Source organism: Mastigoproctus giganteus, chromosome 4, assembly GCF_048544385.1.
Source record: "Mastigoproctus giganteus isolate SK-2022 chromosome 4, ASM4854438v1, whole genome shotgun sequence".
NCBI lineage: Eukaryota > Metazoa > Arthropoda > Arachnida > Uropygi > Thelyphonidae > Mastigoproctus > Mastigoproctus giganteus.
The window spans coordinates 149,930,922-149,952,226 of NC_143578.1; the positions used below are offsets into that span (position 1 = coordinate 149,930,922).

At 38.1% G+C, this 21,305-nt stretch overlaps 1 protein-coding gene across 1 annotated transcript in view; it reads right to left on the reverse strand.

Moving 5' to 3' along the window:
- Nucleotides 1-21,305, reverse strand: part of LOC150087120 (twitchin-like) — a 3,511,780-nt gene that overhangs the window by 2,580,145 nt on the left and 910,330 nt on the right. Inside the window, 1 exon segment of the mRNA XM_090372971.1 lies at nt 1,223-1,347. Coding sequence (XP_090229097.1) covers nt 1,223-1,347 — 125 coding nt within the window.

The following is a 21,305-nucleotide window of genomic DNA, read 5'->3' on the forward strand; positions in this document are numbered from 1 at the left end:
ACCTGCTCCACATAATGCCCCTGCACATTTCTCGCATGCTGCAGTGAGCTGTGCCCACAAATGTGGTTTTGAAATATTTCCGCATCCTACTTAGTTCCCAACCTTGCACTCTCAGATTTATTCCTCTTTCCTGTTCTGAAGTCCTTTCTTCATGAAAAACACTTTTCTGCTGATAATGAGGCGAATTTTGCTGCTGAGTTGTGATTTGAAGGTCAGAGGGCTTCTACAAAACTGGATTGCAGAAGTGTATTCAGTGATAGAAAAAATGTATAATTTTTTCTGATGACTATGTTTAAAAATTGTAATACATAGTGTTTGTTTCAACCTTCTGTCACAACTACTACTTGGTTAAAACAAATCATTTTTTGAATAAAAATCATTCTCCACTAAAGGTAGGGGAGAATGAAAAAGACCTGGGAGTAAATGTTCTGTCCAACATGAGTTTCTCTGAGCAGTGCAAAGGCTGCTAGCAGGGTTCATGAGGCTCTCTCAATAATAAACAGGAATTTTGCCTGTGGAGACAGGTAGCTGATTATCCTATTGTATAAGGAAATGGTTAGGGCACATCTTGAGTACTGCATACAGTTCTGGAAACTCATTTTAGGAAAGATGTGGATCTTTTGGAGTAGGTGCAGAGAAAAGCAATGTGGTTTAGTGAGTGAAAAAAAGAGTGCTCTTACCAAGAATGGCTTCAGTTCTGAGAAATGCACTGTATGGAAACTAGACATGTATGAGTAAATCTGACTGAGGTGTTTAAGGTTTTGAATAGATTGAGTAAGCTCAATGCTGATGGCATCTTTCCTCTTGTTCAGACTATACATGATGGGGGATAATAACAGTCTAATGTACAATGAAGGATGGTTACACAATAGATGTATAAAATTTGCTTTTGGCTAGAGAGTAATTGATTGTTGGAACATAAAGCTGTGGTAGTGAAAGTAGTTACTTTGAATAAATTTAAAGAAGAGTTAGACAAATTATTAGAAGGGATGGTTAAATGCTTTTTTTTGTATAAAATTGTTTTGTTGCATCACTTTCCAAATTACTAACACAAATAATAAAATCGTCAGTATATTCCACATCTTTCTTTAATTCCACTGAAGACTTTCCTCCTGTCAACTGACCACAACTATACTAAAATTCCTTTTATTAAATACATAGTTTCCTATACTGTATATTGAGTTAATAATAAAGTTCAAAATATCTGACAGAAACTACTTACGTTCAACAATGAGCTCTCCCATTGTATTATCAGCATTAGTTTTACAAGTATACTGCCCTGCATCTGACAAGCTAATTTCTTTAAACGTTAGTCTCCTTTTGCGGCCTTCTGATGATATTTCAATGCTTAAAATTAAAAAATAAATAAATAAATAATAATAATAAATAAAGTTAGGTAATGTACTCAGTGCATTACATTTAGACATATTAGAATTTTTATTTGTAAAATTAACTGAATTTCTTCTTTTTTCTGTGATTCACAAAAGTGAAAGTAAATAACAAATTATCTTGTTACCAACTGCTAATGAATTAACTAATATTATATAAAAGTAACTGTCTTCACTTCACTGCACATACCTCCCAATTCACTCTGCTTTTTATAACACTATTTATTTCACCCAGAAATTTTTAATAAAAACTGAAATGCAACAGACTATTCACACGTCTCCGGTGATATAATAAAATCAACAAATAACAACATGTACCTCAGATCAATGTATGTAGTGAGATATATATTTTTAGTAAACTGATAAAAAAAAACTTGAGCTCATCAAAAAGCAACGACTATCATATGTGCTCTGCTAAAACTAGGAACATTTCTTTTCTGTGTGTTTATCAGATTGCCCATTTGTTCCTCCAATAAATTCACGGCAACAAACAATATCCAATGCTTCAGTTCCAATTATACAGTATATAGCTTATGTGATATATGTTCAACAAATCCAAATCACTGCTGTTCCAACAGCAGTGGTATGGATTGGTCACACATTTTGTTTCACTTTTCCCAATATCAGCATCTCAAACATTTGATTTTGATTCCTAGCAGGCACTCCACATTGAAGGAGACTTAAAATAATATTCAACAAAGAGTCCTTCTCCAAAATAATGGATTATGCAGACAGTGTCTTCAAACTTTGAATGCATATGAATGACCTGGGGAACTGACAACAACCTTGTCAGAGAAATTCTTTCTGCAATATATAGATATTCAACTACATAAGCATCTCCCGCACTCACCCTATTACTTCTCTGGGATGTAACATGCTATTCATCAGTTGCATCAACAAACCACTTCCTCCCATTCACTTCTGAAAACTTAATTTTTCAGAAGTGAATGGGAGGTTTCCTCCCATTCAGCCTTAATTTTTTCAGCCTCTGCCTTTTTCAGCATAGTACACTGCAGCACAAAGTATAGGGAGTGCAGCACTCTCTATACATTGTACAAGGTGAGATCTAGTGTAGGATATCACCTTGCTGACCCCTGTTTTGCTCAGGAGTGAGATCTTCAACCTGTTGATCTTTGCAGAATCCATCTGCCCCTCTCTTGGGGTGGAATTCCTTCTTCTATCTGTTATCACTGGCAAAACACTTTCAACAGCAGAATAAGACTCTTCTCCCTCATTTGTCAACCCTTGATCCATATGGGTTGGACTATCTACTTCCCTGCATAATTTTCCTTCTCTTTGAATGACAAAGATGACTCAATCTATATATGAAACTACAAATACTGGCTCCTAGTTCTACTTCAAAGGTGAGATTCATGCTGACACTGAAATCTATTTACATTAGTGGAATAACCTTCCTTCCATCATTCCCATTATATTTGCACTTGGATAAGTGACCATCCTGTTTTCTATCTCTCTCTCTCTCTCTCTCTCTCTCTCTCTCTCTCTCACGCACACACACACACACACACTTCTAATATCTTGCAAGGAGGCTGACTTCTACTTTTTTGCCTCAATACTGTATCTGTCTTTCCTCTCCTGTCCAACTATCTTTCTTCTCTGTTCATTTTCTGCAAGGACTAGCTACTTCCAAACCAAGCTACTGCTTTGGTGGGCAGTGGGCAGCCCACCAAAGCAGTAGCTGCAGCAGTTGTCCTCCTATAACAGGAACCAGTCCTTTATTATGATCTATTCTAGTGTCATTAGTATTAGTAGAGGCAAATGATGCAAGAAAGCAAGCTTATAAAACACCAGCCAAAAAAAAACAACAAAAAACCCTCCCCAATGTCACCTGTCCATCCTTTTCAATAATTTGTCTAGTTGAAAGAGGTTGTTTATGCATGGGTATAGCACTTCCATCATTTCTACATCATGTAAAGTACTACATATGGGAAGCAGTAATACCAGAGTAACGTATCAACTCTGTGGTACTACACCGACAGTGGTAGAGAATGAAAAGGACCTGGGGTAATTGTGCAGGCAGATATGAAGTTTTTTCTGGACAGTGCAGATGGTCTGCAAGAGTAGCTCATGTTGTCTTGTCAATGATATAATTTTTCTAGCAGGAATAAGGAGGTGATTATCCTCTTGTATAAGGCAATGGTCAGGCCACACCTCGAGTACTATATACAGGTCTGGAGGTCTCATTTTAAGAAGGATGCAGAGCTGTTGGAACGAATACAGAGAAGGACAACAAGATTAGTGAATGGAACAAAGGGTTGCTCTTATGAAGAAAGGCTTAAGTTTTGCAAATTACAGTGTCTGGAGACTAGGCACCTGCGCGGTGATCTGATCGAGGTGTGTAAAGTCTTGAATGGTTTGAGCATTCTCAATGCTGATGGGATTCTTCCTCTTGCTCAGAATAATCGCCTGGGAGGGCATAAATTCAAATTTAGAATAACTAAATGCACAAGGCATAATACGTTAAGAATTTATTATCTATATAATATTGGTGTATAGATACACCATAGACAACTCTTAAGAAACTACGAAGTAGTTGTTGTGGGCATCATTTGCTCTGTTTCTCATATTGTGCTCTGCCTTCACGACAAGTTGATATGGTATTGCACTACCTCGAATAAGTAACGCTTCACTAATAGAGAAGACTATTGTTACTTATTCTCGGTGAGTACCACCACCCAGACGGCACCGTTTCAAGGCTATTGGCCTGTCATCAGTGGATGGACCGGTACTCTGGTATTGCTGACATGACGACCCAGTTGTGAAGTTAATCACACAATATGAGAGATGCCAAAAGGTTTATATGACAATATTTAAAATAACTAAATGCACTAAACTATTATATAGTTTATTATCTATATAATACACCGATATTATATAGATAATAAACTCTTAACGTATTATGCCTTGTGCTGAATCAGATCACCTATCAGGTGATCTGATTGACTGTCTGGGTCTGATCAGACCCTGCAATTTGCAGAGCTTTCTTGGTAAGACCACCCTTTTCTTCCCTTCACTAGTTTCACTACCCTTCTCTGCATCCATTCCAGCAAATCTACATCCTTTCCAAAATAAGACCTCCAGATGTCATCTAAGTACTACTTTGCACAATTACTTCCTTATCACTGATAGCTAAGTTCCTGCATAACATTGATAAAACCCCATGATCTGTCCTGGCTTGGTTTCATTTGATTTTACTGGCACAAAAATGGCTGTGGTTATACTACACCAGGAAAAAGTTAAAGTACAAAAAAAGATAGATTCTGGTAACTTTTAGAAAGGTTACCTCGGAAAATAGAGTGTCAGTTATCTGGAATAATTAATGTCAGACTTCTTCCAGATAGCAACATTTTACAGATAATAGAACATAAGGTTAAAATTAAATAAATTCTGTTAGAATGTATTAAGGTAAAAGATAAACACTTTAAACAGCATAGAAAAAAAAATTTATTTAATTAAAAATAATAATAGCCCAGTGGTCAGGAGTGAGAGTGCATAGCACGTGTTCCTTGAGTGGACCGGGGTTCAAGCCCGTGACTACTAAATACGATAAATATTTGTATTAACGATTTATTGTAAACTCTACTGACTTGGTTGTCGTGCCGGAGTATAAACAGAAAATTTATTTATTTATTTATAATAACTCATACATACAAATTCACAAATTTTCATATGTATGCATATACGGATAGGTATTTTACTGCAAATTTTATGTGGAAAATTTTAAGTAATTTTTAAAAATAATATTTGTTCATTTTTGTTTCGTTTGTTGTAAACTTTTTTTTTTTTTTTGCTGCTAAATCTCTCAAGTTCCTTAATAATATCAATTTGATTATATTGCATTCTTCCTGGTTTTTTGCCCATTTCAATGTTGTTTCTTTTCGTTGATATTTTACTGAGAAAAATAATAAATCACACAGTTTCAGGCCGATATTATTCTTGACGAATCTGGAACTAAACTAAGCATAATATGAAATGAAAAGAACAAAATATGTCATAGAAAATGGGGTTCAAAAGCAAATGACTAAACTTTATCACTCATGATTTCCAAGAAAACCCATTAGTCCTAATCCAACATCTCACCTAATCCAAGATATATACAACGTAAAAAAACAGAGAGAAATACACTTTTAGCATAATAAACATTTGTCTCAAATACTACCATTAATAAAAAGAAGAAGAAAAATCAGCCTTTCAAATTATACTGGATAACCAACGTTCTACTGTATATATAAAAGCAGTATAAGTTTAAAAATAAATTATCTAATTTAGATATATGTGTATATACTAATGATTTGTAAAAACTTAAAAACTGTTGACACATGGTTTGTAAAAAGAAAAATTAATGGAGGCACTGGTTAAAGAAGCACTGCACGATCATCTAGACAAGACTTCAGTTATAGCTCTGGCACAGCATGGTTTTGTTAATGGGAAGTCTTGCCTGACCAATTTGATTGGATACTATGATGCAGTCACAAAAGAACTGGATGCAGGGAATAACTTTGATATTATATACTTGGATCTTAGAAAGGCTTTTGATACTGTTGCACATGGAAGACTGTTGCACAAATTGGAGCAGTGTGGCATTGGTGGCAAATTGTTGCTATGGATAAAGGGATGGTTGAGTGGCAGAAGACACAGAGAGACAGAAAAGACAGTTCAGCTCTTCCTTAAGTCTTAGAATTTCTTTCAGCATTAATTTTAATTAGCATTAGCATTAGCAGAGGCATATGATGCAAGAAAGCAAGCTTATGCAGCAACAGCCAAAAAAAAAATAACAAATTATTTTATAACAAATATTATATAACAAATTATTTTATAACAAATTAACAAATTTAAAAAAACCCCTTCCACTTTACCCCTCTGTTCTTTCGAAATACCTGTCCAGCTGAGCCTTACTTGTTAACAGGAGAGACTGCTTCTACAGGGATGCGATACACTTAAATAGAAAGAGTGCAAGAATGTTTGCTGATGCTATCGAGGCAGTGTTACGTGGGTCGGAAAACTGCTAGATTTGGGGGATACAAGGACTAATAGATTAACAGTAGCCACTGGCAGAGGTGAAAGTGATTCTTGCACTGCTTCTATTGGAATGAGCAGCAGTTTGGAAAATAAGATGCAGGATATTTCAGAGACTGCTAGGAGTCATTGGGGTACAAGTAAGCACATGGGTTGTGTTAGGGTAGCTAAGAAAAAGAACAGGTGCATGTATACTTGCATGTACACCAATGCTAGGAGTTTGGTAAATAAATTTGATGAATTTGAGGTATTGCTCAAAGCATAAAAGGCAGATATTGTTGGGATGTCAGAGACGTGGTGTCACACAGATATAAGTAATGCAGAACTGGAATTTGGGGAGTAAAACGTCTACAGAAAGAATAGACAGGATAGGAAGGGAGGAGGGGTTATGCTATTATTTAAGAAACACATAAAATCCAAGGAAGTGAATCCAGTCGACATCGCTGGACAGTGCAGTGTCGAGTCAGTTTGGTGTTACATAAATATCGGGAGATCAAAATTCAGAGTAGGAGTGTGCTATAGGCCTAATGACTCTGATGAGTATAATAAGAAACTGTACAGGGAAATAGAGTGGGCCAGTAAATCAGAGAGTCTTATAATGGGGGATTTTAATTTCCCAGATATTGACTGGAATTTGTGGGTTGGTCACTCACACACCAGCAAGGCTTTTGTGGATTTATTGGATGATTGTTTTCTAAATCAGCATGTTCAGGAGGCAACTAGAGGGAGCAATACTCTTGATTTGATTATCAGTAGTGATTCTTCATGCATTAAGAATCTGCAGATAGAGGAACCACTAGGTGGCAGTGGTCACAGTGTGCTGAAGTGGGATTTATTCAAGGAGGTAACTACCATCAGGGGTAAAGGGAAGGGTTATTGCTTTTGTAAAGGCGACTACGATGGTCTGAGACAGTATTTAAATTCTATACAGTGGGACTAACTAATGATGTTACCAACAGCAAACTCAAAATGGGAAGCATTCAAAGAACTTATCTTGGAAGCTACTAGGCTTTACATACCAACTAAGTAATATTGTTCAAGGTTCAGGCCTAAATGGATGTCAGATGAACTAATGAGACATATGGCAGAGAAGAAAAATGCATGGGATACATATAAATTATCATGTGACACAGAAGCCTATGATAGATATAAGTTGATCTGTAACCAAGTTACAAAGGAGGTTAGGCAGGCAAAGGCAGATCACGAGAAATCTTTGGCAAGGGATGCAGAGAAAAACAGCAAGGAGTTCTTTACTTATGTAAACTCTAGAAGGAAGGGGGTTGAATCAGATTGGTCCACTTGATATCGATGGTTCAACTGTTCATGATCCTGTTCAGGTAGCTAACAAACTAAATCAATATTTTGCATCTACATTCACACATGAGGAGTTATTCAGGAAGGGGAATGCCATAGATGAAGTAAACACTGGCAGTGAGCTAGATGATCTTGTAATAATTGCGAGTAAAGTGGAGGAGAAATTGTTGAAGATAAATCCAAGAAAGCCACCTGGGGTGGATGGGATCTATCCAGTTATATTAAAGGAGGCAGCAAAGGAAGTAAGCAATCCATTAGCCATAATTATGAGAGCTTCCTTGGACTCGGGGGAAGTACCCACAGACTGGAGATGTGCAAATATAACCCCAATTCAAAAAGGAGGATCAAAGGCTGACACAATAAATTATAGATCTGTGAGTTTAACTTCTGTTCCAGGAAAATTAATGGAAGCACTGGTTAAAGAAGCACTGCAGGATCATTTGACAAGAATTCAGTTATAGCTCAAACACAGCATGGTTTTGTTAAGGGAAGGTCTTGCCTAACCAATTTGATTGGATACTATGATGTAGTCACAAAAGAATTGGATGCAGCTAATAACTTTGATATTATATATTTGGATCTTAGAAAGGCTTTTGATACTGTTGCACATGGAAGACTGCTGCACAAATTGGAGCAGTGTGGCACTGGTGGCAAATTGTTGCTATGGATAAAGGGATTGTTGGGTGGCAGAAGACAGAGAGAGACAGAAAAGACAGTTCAGCTCTACTTTAAGTCTTAGAATTTCTTTTTCTTCTTTCCACCTTTGGCATACTCGTGAATAAGCAGGGTGGTCTCCTTGGCAGTTAATACAGGTTGCTTTTGTTGCTGAATATGCTATAGGTTTATTAGCATTAGCATATCATGGACTAATGTTATTAGTGGAGTCACTCGGGGTTCAGTGTTGGGTCCATTTTTGTTTTCTGTATTTATAAATGATATTGATGATGGTATATCAAGCTTAATGTCCAAGTTTGCAGACGATTCAAAGGTTGGCAGGGTTGTCAAGGACACCACTGACACTATGCTGCTGCAACAGGATCTGGAAAGGTTGAGCAGATGGGCTGAGAGGTGGCAAATGAAGTTTAACATTGACAAATATAAAGTACTACATATGGGAAACAGCAAACCCAGAGCAACGTATCGACTCTGTGGTACTACACTGACAGTGGTAGAGAATGATAAGGACCTGAGGGTAATTGTGCAGGCAGATATGAAGTTCTCTGAGCAGTGCAGACAGGCTGCAAGAGTAGCTCATGGTGTCTTGTCAATGATATACAGGAATTTTTCTAGCAGGGATAAGGAGGTGATTATTCCTTTGTATAAGGCAATGGTCAGGCCACACCTTGAGTACTGTATACAGGTCTGGAGTACTCATTTCCAAAAGGATGTAGAGCTGCTGGAACGAGTACAGAGAAGGGCAACAAGATTAGTGAATGGAACAAAGGGATACTCTTACGAAGAAAGGCCCAAGTTTTGCAAATTACAGTGTCTGTAGACTAGGCACCAGCGAGGTGATCTTATAGAGGTGTATAAAGCCTTGAATGGTTTGAGCATGCTCAATGCTGATGGGATTCTTCCTCTTGCACAGAATAATCACCTGAGAGGGCATAAATTCAAATTGAGGAAAGACAGATGTAGGATAGACGTGCGGAAATCTGCCTTTAACCAGTGGGTAGTTGGTTGGTGGAACAGACTTCTATCCCTTGTCGTGGAAGTTGATAGCCTAAATAAATTTAAGGCTCAGCTGGACAGGCATTTCGAACGAATGGAGGGGTGAAGTGGAAGTGGGTTTTTTTTTTTTTTTTTTTTTTTGGCTGATGCTGCATAAGCTTGCTTTCTTGCATCATATACCTCTACTAATGCTAATGCTAATAAACATTTGTCTCAAATACTACCATTAATAAAAAGAAGAAGAAAAATCAGCCTTTCAAATTATTCCGGATAACCAATGTTCTACTGTATATATAAAAGCAGTATAAGTTTAAAAATAAATTATCTAATTTAGATACATGTGTACATACTAGTGATTTGTAAAAAGTTAAAAACTGCTGACACATGGTCGTTGTGTGATAAAATCTGACTGAGTGTATAAGGCCCAGTCAGATGAGTAAAAGTGGTAAAATACATATTGGGAATATGAGTAACATTAACGCAATTGATTAAAATATGCTTTATAGTTAAAATTGTGTCACAACACTCGGACATAGGAAGGTCATCTCCCTCAGCAGGAAAGAATGTATCCTATGTGGAGTGCATGAACAACTTCATCGCTACAATTCCTGCCTAGACTAGACTGACATGTTTCTATTAAAGGCTTTATTCGGCATAATTTATTTGTTCTTTCTCTGTCTCTATGCCATAGTTCTTACCATTTGAAATATGTCTTGTTGCATATTATTTACCTGTAGTCTGTAAAGGGGACTGACAGGCAAAGATTATTAGTGAGAGTTGCTAATTTGGCTGCAGTGTCAGCCAATTCATTTCCCCTAATCCCAATGTGGCTAGGAATCGAGCAAAAGCAAATATCAAACTTGTGTTCATAAAGAGAATGTATCTTCTGCTGAACCCGACAGAGAACTGGATGGGAGTTGTATCTCAAAGATAATAAAGCCTGTGATATACTCAAAGAATAGGAATATATTATTGACCTTTGATATTGACTAGTTCTAATGTGATCCAAGGCTAGCATGCAGCTCTGCAGTGTATATGCTATACTCAGGAAGAATCTGCTTAGATATAATAGTATCTGGAAAGCCAGCTGGAGATCCTACACACGATTCCGATTTTGAGCAATCTGTGTAAACTGGCAGGAAGTCGGAGTGTTCAGCTCGGTGTGCTGAATAGAGCTGCAGGTAAACAGATGATGGAGTCTCAGACTTTACCCAGTTCTTAAGGGAAAAGTCACATGATGTAATATGAGAATGCCAGGGTGAAAGAGTTTGCTTTGGCTTTTGTGCAACCTTGTCTACCGTGATGTTAAACTCTTCTCTATATATCTCTTGGACATGAATACCAAAAGGTCAGTTGGCAGTCCGATGGGCATTGTACAAATTTTCCCAACATGGCTCAAAACTGAAATCCCTACCAGACCATCCTACATGGACATCTGTTTTTTTATTATTATTATTATTATTAGCCATATGGTGCAAGGAAGCCTAAGCTGCACTGACCAAAAAAAAAAAAATAATAAATAAATAAATAAATTTCTGAGTTACCCTGAGAGAGAGAGAAAACAAGAGAGAGAGAGAGAGAGAGAGAGAGAGAAAACAAGAGAGAGAGAGAGAGAGAGAGAGAGAGAGAGAGAGAGAGAGAGAGAGAGAGACAAGAGTCAGGAGTAGAAGGAAATCACCAAGGAAGAGAAGAATGAAGATATTCAGCTCAGGATATCATCATTCTTCTCTTCCTTGGTGATTTCCTTCTACTTCTGACTCTTGTTCTCTCTCTCTCTCTCTCTCTCTCTCTCTCTCTCTCTCTCTCTCTCTTGTTTTCTCTCTCTCTCTCTCTCTCTCTCTCTTGTTTTCTCTCTCTCTCAGGGTAACTCAGAAATTTATTTATTTATTTATTATTTTTTTTTTTTGGTCAGTGCAGCAAAAGCCTTAGGCTTCCTTGCACCATATGGCTAATAATAATAATAATAATAAAAAAACAGATGTCCATGTAGGATGGTCTGGTAGGGATTTCAGTTTTAAAGAATACTTCAAAGACATCTGCTTACATCAAGTGAGAGTTAATTTGCTTCTATGTATAGGTTCTGGACACGAGATGGTTGAAGTGCTCCAGTAGCGATACACATCACCTAATGGTGGACAGGATCCAGCCATCGAGGTACACTGTCCCTGGCTGATGTGTATAATTGGGACCTGTAGTCTAATCTGGATACTGTACAAGCACACGGTAAATGCGTAGTAGGGTGCATCAGTCTGCACCCCAAGATGTAGAGGTCAGAAAGCGGAGAATATTAAGGCCTTTCGTGTATTTTAAACTGAGTTGGCAGATATGTTCCAAAAAGGTCAACTTTTTATTGAAAAAGAGTCCCAAGAATTTTGTTTTTGCCACTACTGGAACAGCATTTTGTCCAAGCCTTAATTCAGGTTCAGGATGAAGATTACGCTTAGGACAAAAGTATACACAAATGGTCTTCGGTGGAGAGAACCTAAATCCATTAGCAAGTGCCCAAGAATTAAGTCGAACAATGGGTTGTTGCAGTTGTCTTTCAATAACCCTTATGTTGCATGACTGAGAAAATATGCTAAAGTCGTCAGCATAGAGGGCGCTGTTTATACTTGGAGGAAGTTGTTCAGTGATGGAATTTACTTTTATGGTGAAAAGCGTGACACAGAATACCTATCCTTGTGGTACTCCCTCTTGGCAAAAGGAACAAGAGAGTGAGGATCTCACACGAACTTGGAAAGACTAGTTGGCTAAAAAGTTTTTAATAAAAATAGGGAGATGCCCTCTAAGACTGAGACTATGCAAATCTTTTAAGATGCCGAATCTCCAAGTTGTGTCATATGCTTTCTCCATGTCAAAGAATACAGACACCAAATGTTCTTGTTTTAGGAAAGCATCCCGGATGAATGTTTTCAGACTAATCAAGCGATCAAGAGTTGACCTGTTTTTTCGGAAGCCGAATGCTGGAAAGAAGGTCGTTTGATTCTAAATACAATATTAAACGAAAATTAATCATCTCCAGGATTTTTCAAAGACAGCTAGTCAGAGAGATAGGATAGTAATTAGTAGGGAATTTAGGATCCTTTCCTGGCTTGGCAAGAGCAAGAACAATTGTCTTGCACCAGGCATCCGGAAACTGCTCTTCAATAAAGATTCTGTTATACAGAAAGAGCAAGTGATCCACAGAATTTGGTGAAAGACGCTTAATCATTTCATAATGGATGCCATCTGTTCCAACAGCACTTGCCTTAGAAACAATGAGAGCTCTTTTCAGTTCTTGTATAGTAAATGGCCTGTTGTAGGGATAAAGACCTTTTGATGTGAAATTAAGTGCCTGCTTTTTGATTTTATGTTTGAAGACCAGGAACTGTGGGGTGTAGGAAGATATCACAGATATATTTGAGAATGTTTCCTCAAGAGCAATGGCTATTGTAGATGGCTCTGCAATAGGGCATCCATTATACTGTAGGATCGATGAAGGGTGAGATGTATATTTGCCCTTCAATTTCTGGATTTTAACCCAGACCACCTTAGTGCTGGTGGACTGGTTAATAGATGATGTAAAACAGATCCACGATTCCTTTTGGCTCTGACGGCAAATTTAACATGCTTTGGCTGTGCATGTTTAAAAGCTATTAGATTAGTAGGATATCGTCAGAATATCTTTTCAGTTCTTGTATAGTAAATGGCCTGTTGTAGGGATAAAGACCTTTTGATGTGAAATTAAGTGCCTGCTTTTTGATTTTATGTTTGAAGACCAGGAACTGTGGGGTGTAGGAAGATATCACAGATATATTTGAGAATGTTTCCTCAAGAGCAATGGCTATTGTAGATGGCTCTGCAATAGGGCATCCATTATACTGTAGGATCGATGAAGGGTGAGATGTATATTTGCCCTTCAATTTCTGGATTTTAACCCAGACCACCTTAGTGCTGGTGGACTGGTTAATAGATGATGTAAAACAGATCCACGATTCCTTTTGGCTCTGACGGCAAATTTAACATGCTTTGGCTGTGCATGTTTAAAAGCTATTAGATTAGTAGGATATCGTCAGAATATCCTCCAGGCTTTGTTTTGAGCCTTTTTTGCTGCTGTGTACTGTGAATTCCACCATGGTTTGGGAAAAGGTGGAAACCAGGTAGATGTTTTTGGAATGACACTGGCAGCTGCTTGGGCGATATTTTCTGTGATATATGTGTCTGCATCATTGATGGGCTCCTGACTGACTGCATTGAAGTCAAACTGTGCTAGATTTTGGAAGGCATTCCAGTCAGCCAGATCAAACTTTCACTGCAGTAACCTAAAAGGAAGACACAGTCTCCCACTAAGTAAACAGGTGATCTGGGAAGTGATCACTTCCATATGGGTTTTCCTCCACTTCCCAAGTGAGTGAAAGAAGCAGAGAAGGGGAGCAGATAGAAATATCAATGGCAGAAAACTTATGGGTAGGCATGTGAAAGAAGGTATTATTTCCCACATTTAGAAGGGAGAGGTCATTGTGATTGAGCATTTGCTCAATGCCTCGTCCCTTTCTGTTAATACTAGCACTATTCCACAGGGATTAAAATCTACAAGAAGTAAGAAAGGGGGAGGCAACTGCATTACAAAATCATCAAAATCTTTCTGGGAAATATCAGTCCCAGGTGGCAAATAAATAGAGTAGATGGTTTCAAACAAACCACTGTAAGTCGAATTGCAACAGCCTCTATGCTGGTTGTGAGTAGCAAAGGCTGAACTGGGGTCTGATTGCCCACAAGGATAGCCACTCCTCCATGGGCAGGACCATCCCCAAATCTATCCTTACAAAAAAGTGTGATGTTATTCATGGTGGGGTCATCATTTGCCTTTTGTTAAGTCTCCTGCAAGCAAAAGCAGACCGGCTCATGCTTCTGCAGGAGGGCCTTGATGTCATCAGTATTTTGCTGGAATCCACGACAATTCCACTGTAGGAATTTAGCAATTATTTTGGCTTGGTGGGTCCATCACGCGGCTTTCAAGGTGCTGAGAGCTTACTTTTGTCAGTCTTGAATTTATTTCTTTTGGGGAAGTATGGACACTGTTCCGTGTCCATTTCCTCCTCCGCGAAGAGTTCCAAGACTGAGTCATCTGGTACCTCCTTCTCCTCGACATCCATTTTTTCTTGGGAACTACAGGGTATTTCAGGCTTCTTGTTCTTTTCTCCAGTAACTTCTTTTGGTACTGATGGAGCATTAGGAGGTACAGATATAGGAGTGGTAGCTGAGTGGTCCATCTGTGAGGGTTTGTTTGAACTTAACAGGTAGCGCATGATGGGAGTGAAAGACTCTTTTGGTGGAATGGTCATTTCTGTTTGAATTCCAATGGGACATAGGTTTCACCTTTTTCTCACCTCCTGATATGATATGTTCAGCTCTGCCTTAAGTCTTAGAATTTCTTTTTCTTCTTTCCACCTATGGCATACTCGTGAATAAGCAGGGTGGTCTCCTTGGCAGTTAATACAGGTAGCTTTTGTTGCTGAATATGCTGAAGGTTTATGGTCTTTTGCAGCACATTGAGTGCATGCAAGGGCTCCATGACAGGCCATTGGTGAGTGTCCGTAATTCTGGCACTTAAAGTATCACAAAGGATTTTCTATGTACGGATGCAATGGACAGTTAATATAGCCAGCTTTTATTTCATTAGGAGACATTAGAGAATTAAATGTCAGGATGATGTTCTCCTTGTTAGGATGATTTTCTCATCCCTAAGCATGGATATTCATTTCACAGCTATCACTCCTTGTGGTTTTAATTCAGAACAGATTTCCTCTTCCATCACATCCATAAGATCCCATTCTGGAATGGCAGTACACTGCTGCAACAGGATCTAGAAAAGTTGAGCAGATGGGCTGAGAGGTGGCAAATGAAGTTTAACATTGACAAATGTAAAGTACTACATATGGGAAGCAGTAATCCCAGAGTAAAGTATCAACTCTGTGATATCACACTGACAGTGGTAGAGAATGAAAAGGACCTAGGGGTAATTGTGCAGACAGATATGAAGTTTTCTGAGCAGTGTAGATGGTCTGCAAGAGTAGCTCATGGTGTCTTGTCAACGATATACAGGAATTTTACTAGCAGAGATAAGGAAGTGATTATCCCCTTGTATAAGGCAATGGTCAGGCCACACCTTGAGTACTGTATACAGGTCTGGAGGCCTCATTTTAAGAAGGATGTAGAGCTGTTGGAACGAGTACAGAGAAGGGCAACAAGATTAGTGAACAGAACAAAGGGTTGCTCTTATGAAGAAAGGCTAAGTTTTCAAATTGCAGTCTGGAGACTAGGCACTTGCGAGGTGATCTGATTGAGGTGTATAAAGCCTTGAATGGTTTGAGCATGCTCAATGCTGATGGGACTCTTCCTCTTGCTCAGAATAATCACCTGAGAGGGCATAAATTCAAATTGAGGAAAGACGGTTGTAGGATAGATGTGCGGAAGTTTGCCTTTAGCCAGCGGGTGGTTGATTCCTGGAACAGACTTCCATCTGTCATTGTAGAAGTTGATAGCTTAAATAGATTCATGGCAGAACTTGACAAACATTTGGAGCGAGGGGATGGGCGAAAAACGTTTTTTTTTTTTTTTTTTTTGACTGATGCTACATAAGCTTGCTTTCTTACATCATGTGCCCTTCCTAATGCTAATGCAGCACATTCTTCATCATTGACAAATGCAAAGTACTGCATATGGGTAACAGTAACCCCAGAGAAATGTACCAACTATGTGGTGTTACACTCAGGGTAGTGGAGAATTAAAGAGACCTTGGGGTAATTGTGCAGTCAGATATGAAGTTTTCTGAGCAGTGCAGACAGGCTGCCAGAGTAGCTCATGGGGTCTTGTCAATGATATACAGGAATTTTGTGAGCAGGGATAATGAGGTGATTATCCCCTTGTATAAGGCAATGGTCAGGCCACACCTTGAGTACTGCATACAGCTCTGGAAGCCTCATTTTAGGAAAGATATAGTGTTGCTAGAAAGAGTACAGAGAAGGGCAACAAGACTGGTGAAGAGAACAAAGGGGTGCTCTTATGAAGAAAGGCTTAAGTTCTGCAAATTGCAACTTCTGGAGATTAGGCACCTGCGAGGTGATCTAATTGAGGTATATAAGGCCATGAATGGATTGAATAGGCTTAATGCTAATGGAATTCTTCCTCTTGCTCAGATTGCAAACGTCAGGGGACATAGATTCAAACTGAAGAAAGACAATTATAGAATTGATGTGCTGAAGTTTGCATTTAGCCAGCTGGTAGTTTAATGCTGGTACAAACTTCCATCTGTTCTTGTGGAAGTTGATAGCTTAAATAAATTCAAGGCAGAACTAGACAAACTTTTGGAATGAATGGATCTGTGAAATGGGAAGGGTTTTTTTTTTTTTTTTTTGGCTGATGCTCTATAAGCTTGCTTTCTTACATCATGTGCCTCTGCTAATGCTAACAATCGCTTGGCACCTGAGGCCATTAGATGGATGGACAGGTGATATGGAACATGTTGATTTTTTTAATTTCTTTCTTTTTCTTTTTTTTTTTTTTTTTTTGGTGATGATTCATATTCATGCTTTCTTGCATCATTTGCCACTATTGATACTAATAATTATACTTTCATACTTTCATTAGCTTTATGTGTATATATATGTTTTTTTAGGACTTTCTCTTTGGTTTTAGGTCAAGCCACTCATCATTTCCCTGCTGTTTAATTAACTAGTCTATTTCTTTTGTTCCTTCTAGAGCTTTAACATCTGCTGGACTCAAACATCTTCTATTAGAATTCTTGATTTACACCCTTTTCTCTCTGAAATACACAATCTTTCACATAACCTCATTATCTAATGCTCCTATATTCCTATATTACAGTCTGAGGTTTAATTGTTAGTTTAATGGCATTAATCAGTTCTGTTAAATGTACTTTACAAATTTGATTTTACTTGTCTACACTAGTTTGAACTAGTTTGGTTCTAATTTTGATTTATAGGAGTCTTCCTGAGTTCTGACTTCTCTACTAGGATTCTACTTATTTCATTATAATTCTTTAATTCCTACTCATTGTTATTTACCTATACCCTGTAGATTATATTCTATACATTTGCTTTTTTAGTTGTTGTTTTGTAAGGTTGCTTCAAGTTATTTCTCAGTAGGATGGCTTTTTTTTTGGTTATAGCTATTTTTCAAATTTTGCACTGATTTATCATGTTTTTAGGCTTTTATATCATTATGAGTGGAACAAATATTTTGCAGTTTTACAATATTGAATAACATAATACTACATTGATCACGTAGCTTAAACTGTATCATAGATTCTACTGAGGCATTGAGTCATCAAAAAATTAATACACAATGCCAATCAGCAATGATGCTTTGGGCTGCCTGGAAAATCTGGACATTTAGAATAGTGAGACCTGACATATGTTAATTTTAACTCTACTGAAAAACCAATTTGAACGCATATCTCACCTATTATTTCCAACTTCATAATCATCTTAGCTTAAAGTTTAAAATTGTTGTAACAGTGATGTCTAACATTTCTTTCAATGTACTAATCACTCTGCTGATAACAGAGGTGCTCCAAGATTTTGCCATCCCAGTTGTTTCATGTATTCTATAAATGCAAAGCTTGTCAAGCTAGTATATAGATCAGATAGGTAATGAATTGCATTACAGAAGACACAGATCACATATTAAAGCCTTTAAAAAAATTACAACACTTTCAAATACATAAATTCAATATCTATACAGGGTGTTTCAAAAATGATGATCAATAATTTAAAGGTGGAAAGTACAAATTAAAATAAGCAAAAAGTCCTAGTGAACATCAGGCCACAAATGAACCATTTTCGAGATAAAGCACATTTTCTGCCAGTGCAACATCATGCATAAACCACATGTTCTGGTATTGCTGAAGTGGAACATTATCATCATCAAAGTGGTCTGGAAGAACAGAATGTTCTTCCAGACCACCTTGATGATGATACTAAAGGTACAGCTCTCTTGTTAGCCTGTTTGGCAGAAAGTGTGGTCCAATTAGATGGTCTCCAAGTAATCCTGCCCAGACATTCAACGAGAAACGTTGCTGATTTCATGACTCGTGAGTTGCATTAGGATTTTTGTTGAACCAAATGTGAAAGTTATGAAAATTAAAAATACCATCACAAATAAACTCAGTTTCGTCAGTGAACTTTAACGGTTGTTAAAACGGTTTTTTTAAACCATTTTTTTAACAACCGTTAAAATTGGGGATTCAGGACACACTGTTGTTGCATCCACTGGGAGAAGTTCACTCTGGAAGGGTAGTCTGTATTGCTGAGACCTTGTACACATCTGGATATGGTATGGGTACAGTAATTGACAATTTAAAATTTGCCACACACTGCTATGACTCAGTACACGCTCTTGCAGAGCAACCCTCCTTGTCAAAATTCCTGGATTTTGTTCTATTCGTTCTAACACCCTTTCCTCAACATTAGGTGTATTCCATGTGCGAAGCACCTATGTTCTCTAAGGCATTGATGTACCCTGATGAATGTGTGCCTGTTGGGCTACCTTTGGTGGGGAAATGCTTCTTGGTACAAACATGCAGCCTCGAGTGCACAGCAGTTGGCTTTACCATACATGAAGTGCATGGCCGCATACTCTTCGTTGCTATAACCTCTTTCCATGTTGACTATCCTTTGACAAGTACTAGTATGCCTGCTATGTCAGAGCATTGAGAGAGGGAAAAGGGAGACATGAGAGAGGGAAAAGGGAGAGAATGAGCATAACCTAACCTAAACAAACAAGCCAGTGGTGGATCCCAACTCCGTACAGTTCACCTTGTTAGTGGTGGATCCCAACTAGAAATGTTCAATATCTCGAAAACGATTCACTTAAGGACCCATGTTTACTAGGCTTTTTTTGCATATTGTATTCTGTACAGTTCGCCTTTAAATTATTGACCATCACTTTTGAAATGCCCTGTATATTATCATATTGGCTGAACAAGGTAATACCTCAAAAAAAAAGGTTGGGACTGGAAGAACTTTTCATATTATGTTATAAATCATTATATCATGTGGACAATAATAAAAATAATAGCCAGTGTTTTGCTTATCATACTCAAACAAATACAGATATTCTATTTTTCAGTTATAAAAAAAGATTGAGCCTAAGTATTCTAGGGTGTGCAATAGGGCAAAGACTAATGTTAATATTTGTATAACTAATCTGCAGTATATAGCTTTTGAAAGTTCAGTGATTGATTGATTAAAATCTTGTATAATCCAATATTTAATGTTAAAAGCATACAGAACATTCTATTTGGTCTCAAACTCAACTTGTTAAAAGCTCCATTAAAATCTAGTTATAATTATACCTTTTCTAACTTACACCTAAAGTATCTACTGTATAATAATTTAAAATTCAAATCAGACAACTTTGCTTAAAGATCTTTTATCTATCTCATATTTAAATTTCAAATGTAATTATAGATAAATTCAATTTTGGATATATAATTAATAAACTTAAATATGATTTACCTATTAACTCTTTTATTAGCACACGATATAGATACATGCGACCTACAGGGCTAAAAGTTTGCAATTACAAACAGGTTTCTTGTAATCTAGTTGAAAGTGACTGCATAGCTGAATGTTACTCTCATTTACCAGAATATGAGCCATATATAGATTACTACTACAAACACATTATTATAAGTGACTCAGGTAATTATTCCACACACAGAATTATATTTGTTTTCTTCTAGTTTTAAATTTAGGCCCTGTTCTACAATTAACCTAAAATTTTTCAAGAAGCAATTGTATGTGGACCTATTACAATTTTGTCTAAAACTGGCTGGCATATACACCGATCAGCCAGAACATTATTACCACTTACCTAATATGATGTTGGTCCTCCATGTGCAGCCAAAACAGCTCATACCCGGCAAGCATGGACACTACAAGATTTCTAAATGTGTCTTATGGTATCTGGTACCAACAAGTAACCAGCAGATCCTTTAACTGCAGCACAGACATTGCAGATTGGAGTCGCTGTTTCAATGCAAAGCACAGATGCTCAATGGGATTGACGTCTGGGAATTTGGAGGCCAGGGCAATACCTGAAAGTCTTCTTCATGTTCCAGAAACCAGTCTCAAACAATCCAGGTGGTGTGGCAAGGTTCATTATCATGCTGAAAGACGGCACCACCAGAGGGGAAGATCATTGCCATGAAAGGGTGTACCTGGTCAGCAATGATGTTTAGGTAGGTGGTAGACATCAGAGTGTCTGGCACATGGATGACTGGACCCAGGGTATCCCAGCAGAACATTGCCCAAAGCATGACACCGCTGCCACTTGCTTGTTTTCCTCCCATGGTGCATCCAGGCACCATCCCTTCCCCAGGTAAACGAAGCACATGTACCCGGCCATCCACATGGTGCAACAGGAAACATGATTCATCAGACCAGATGACCTTCTTCCAATCACTCAAGGTCCAGTTTCGATGCTCGTGTGCCCATTGTAGGTGATGTTGCCGGTGAACCATGGTTAGCATGGTTAGCATGGGCACTTGGAGTGGCCTGCGGCTATGCAGCCCCATTTTCAGCAGGGTTCCATGTGCTGTGTGTTGTGACACATTACTCCCATCACCAGCATTTCAATTACCAGCATTTTGCGCCACAGTCGCCCTTCTGTTGCCACGTACCATCAGAGAGAGCCTTCGCTCACCTCGAGCATCGATGAGCCATGGTTGTCCAACACCTCACCGGCGGTTCGTGGGTTTCCTCTCCTCAGGCCACTTTCGGTAGGTACTAACCACAGCTGACCATGAGCATCCCACCAGCTGTGCCATTTCGGATATGCTCTGACCCAATCATCTGGCCATTACAATTTGGCCTTTGTCAAACGCTTAAG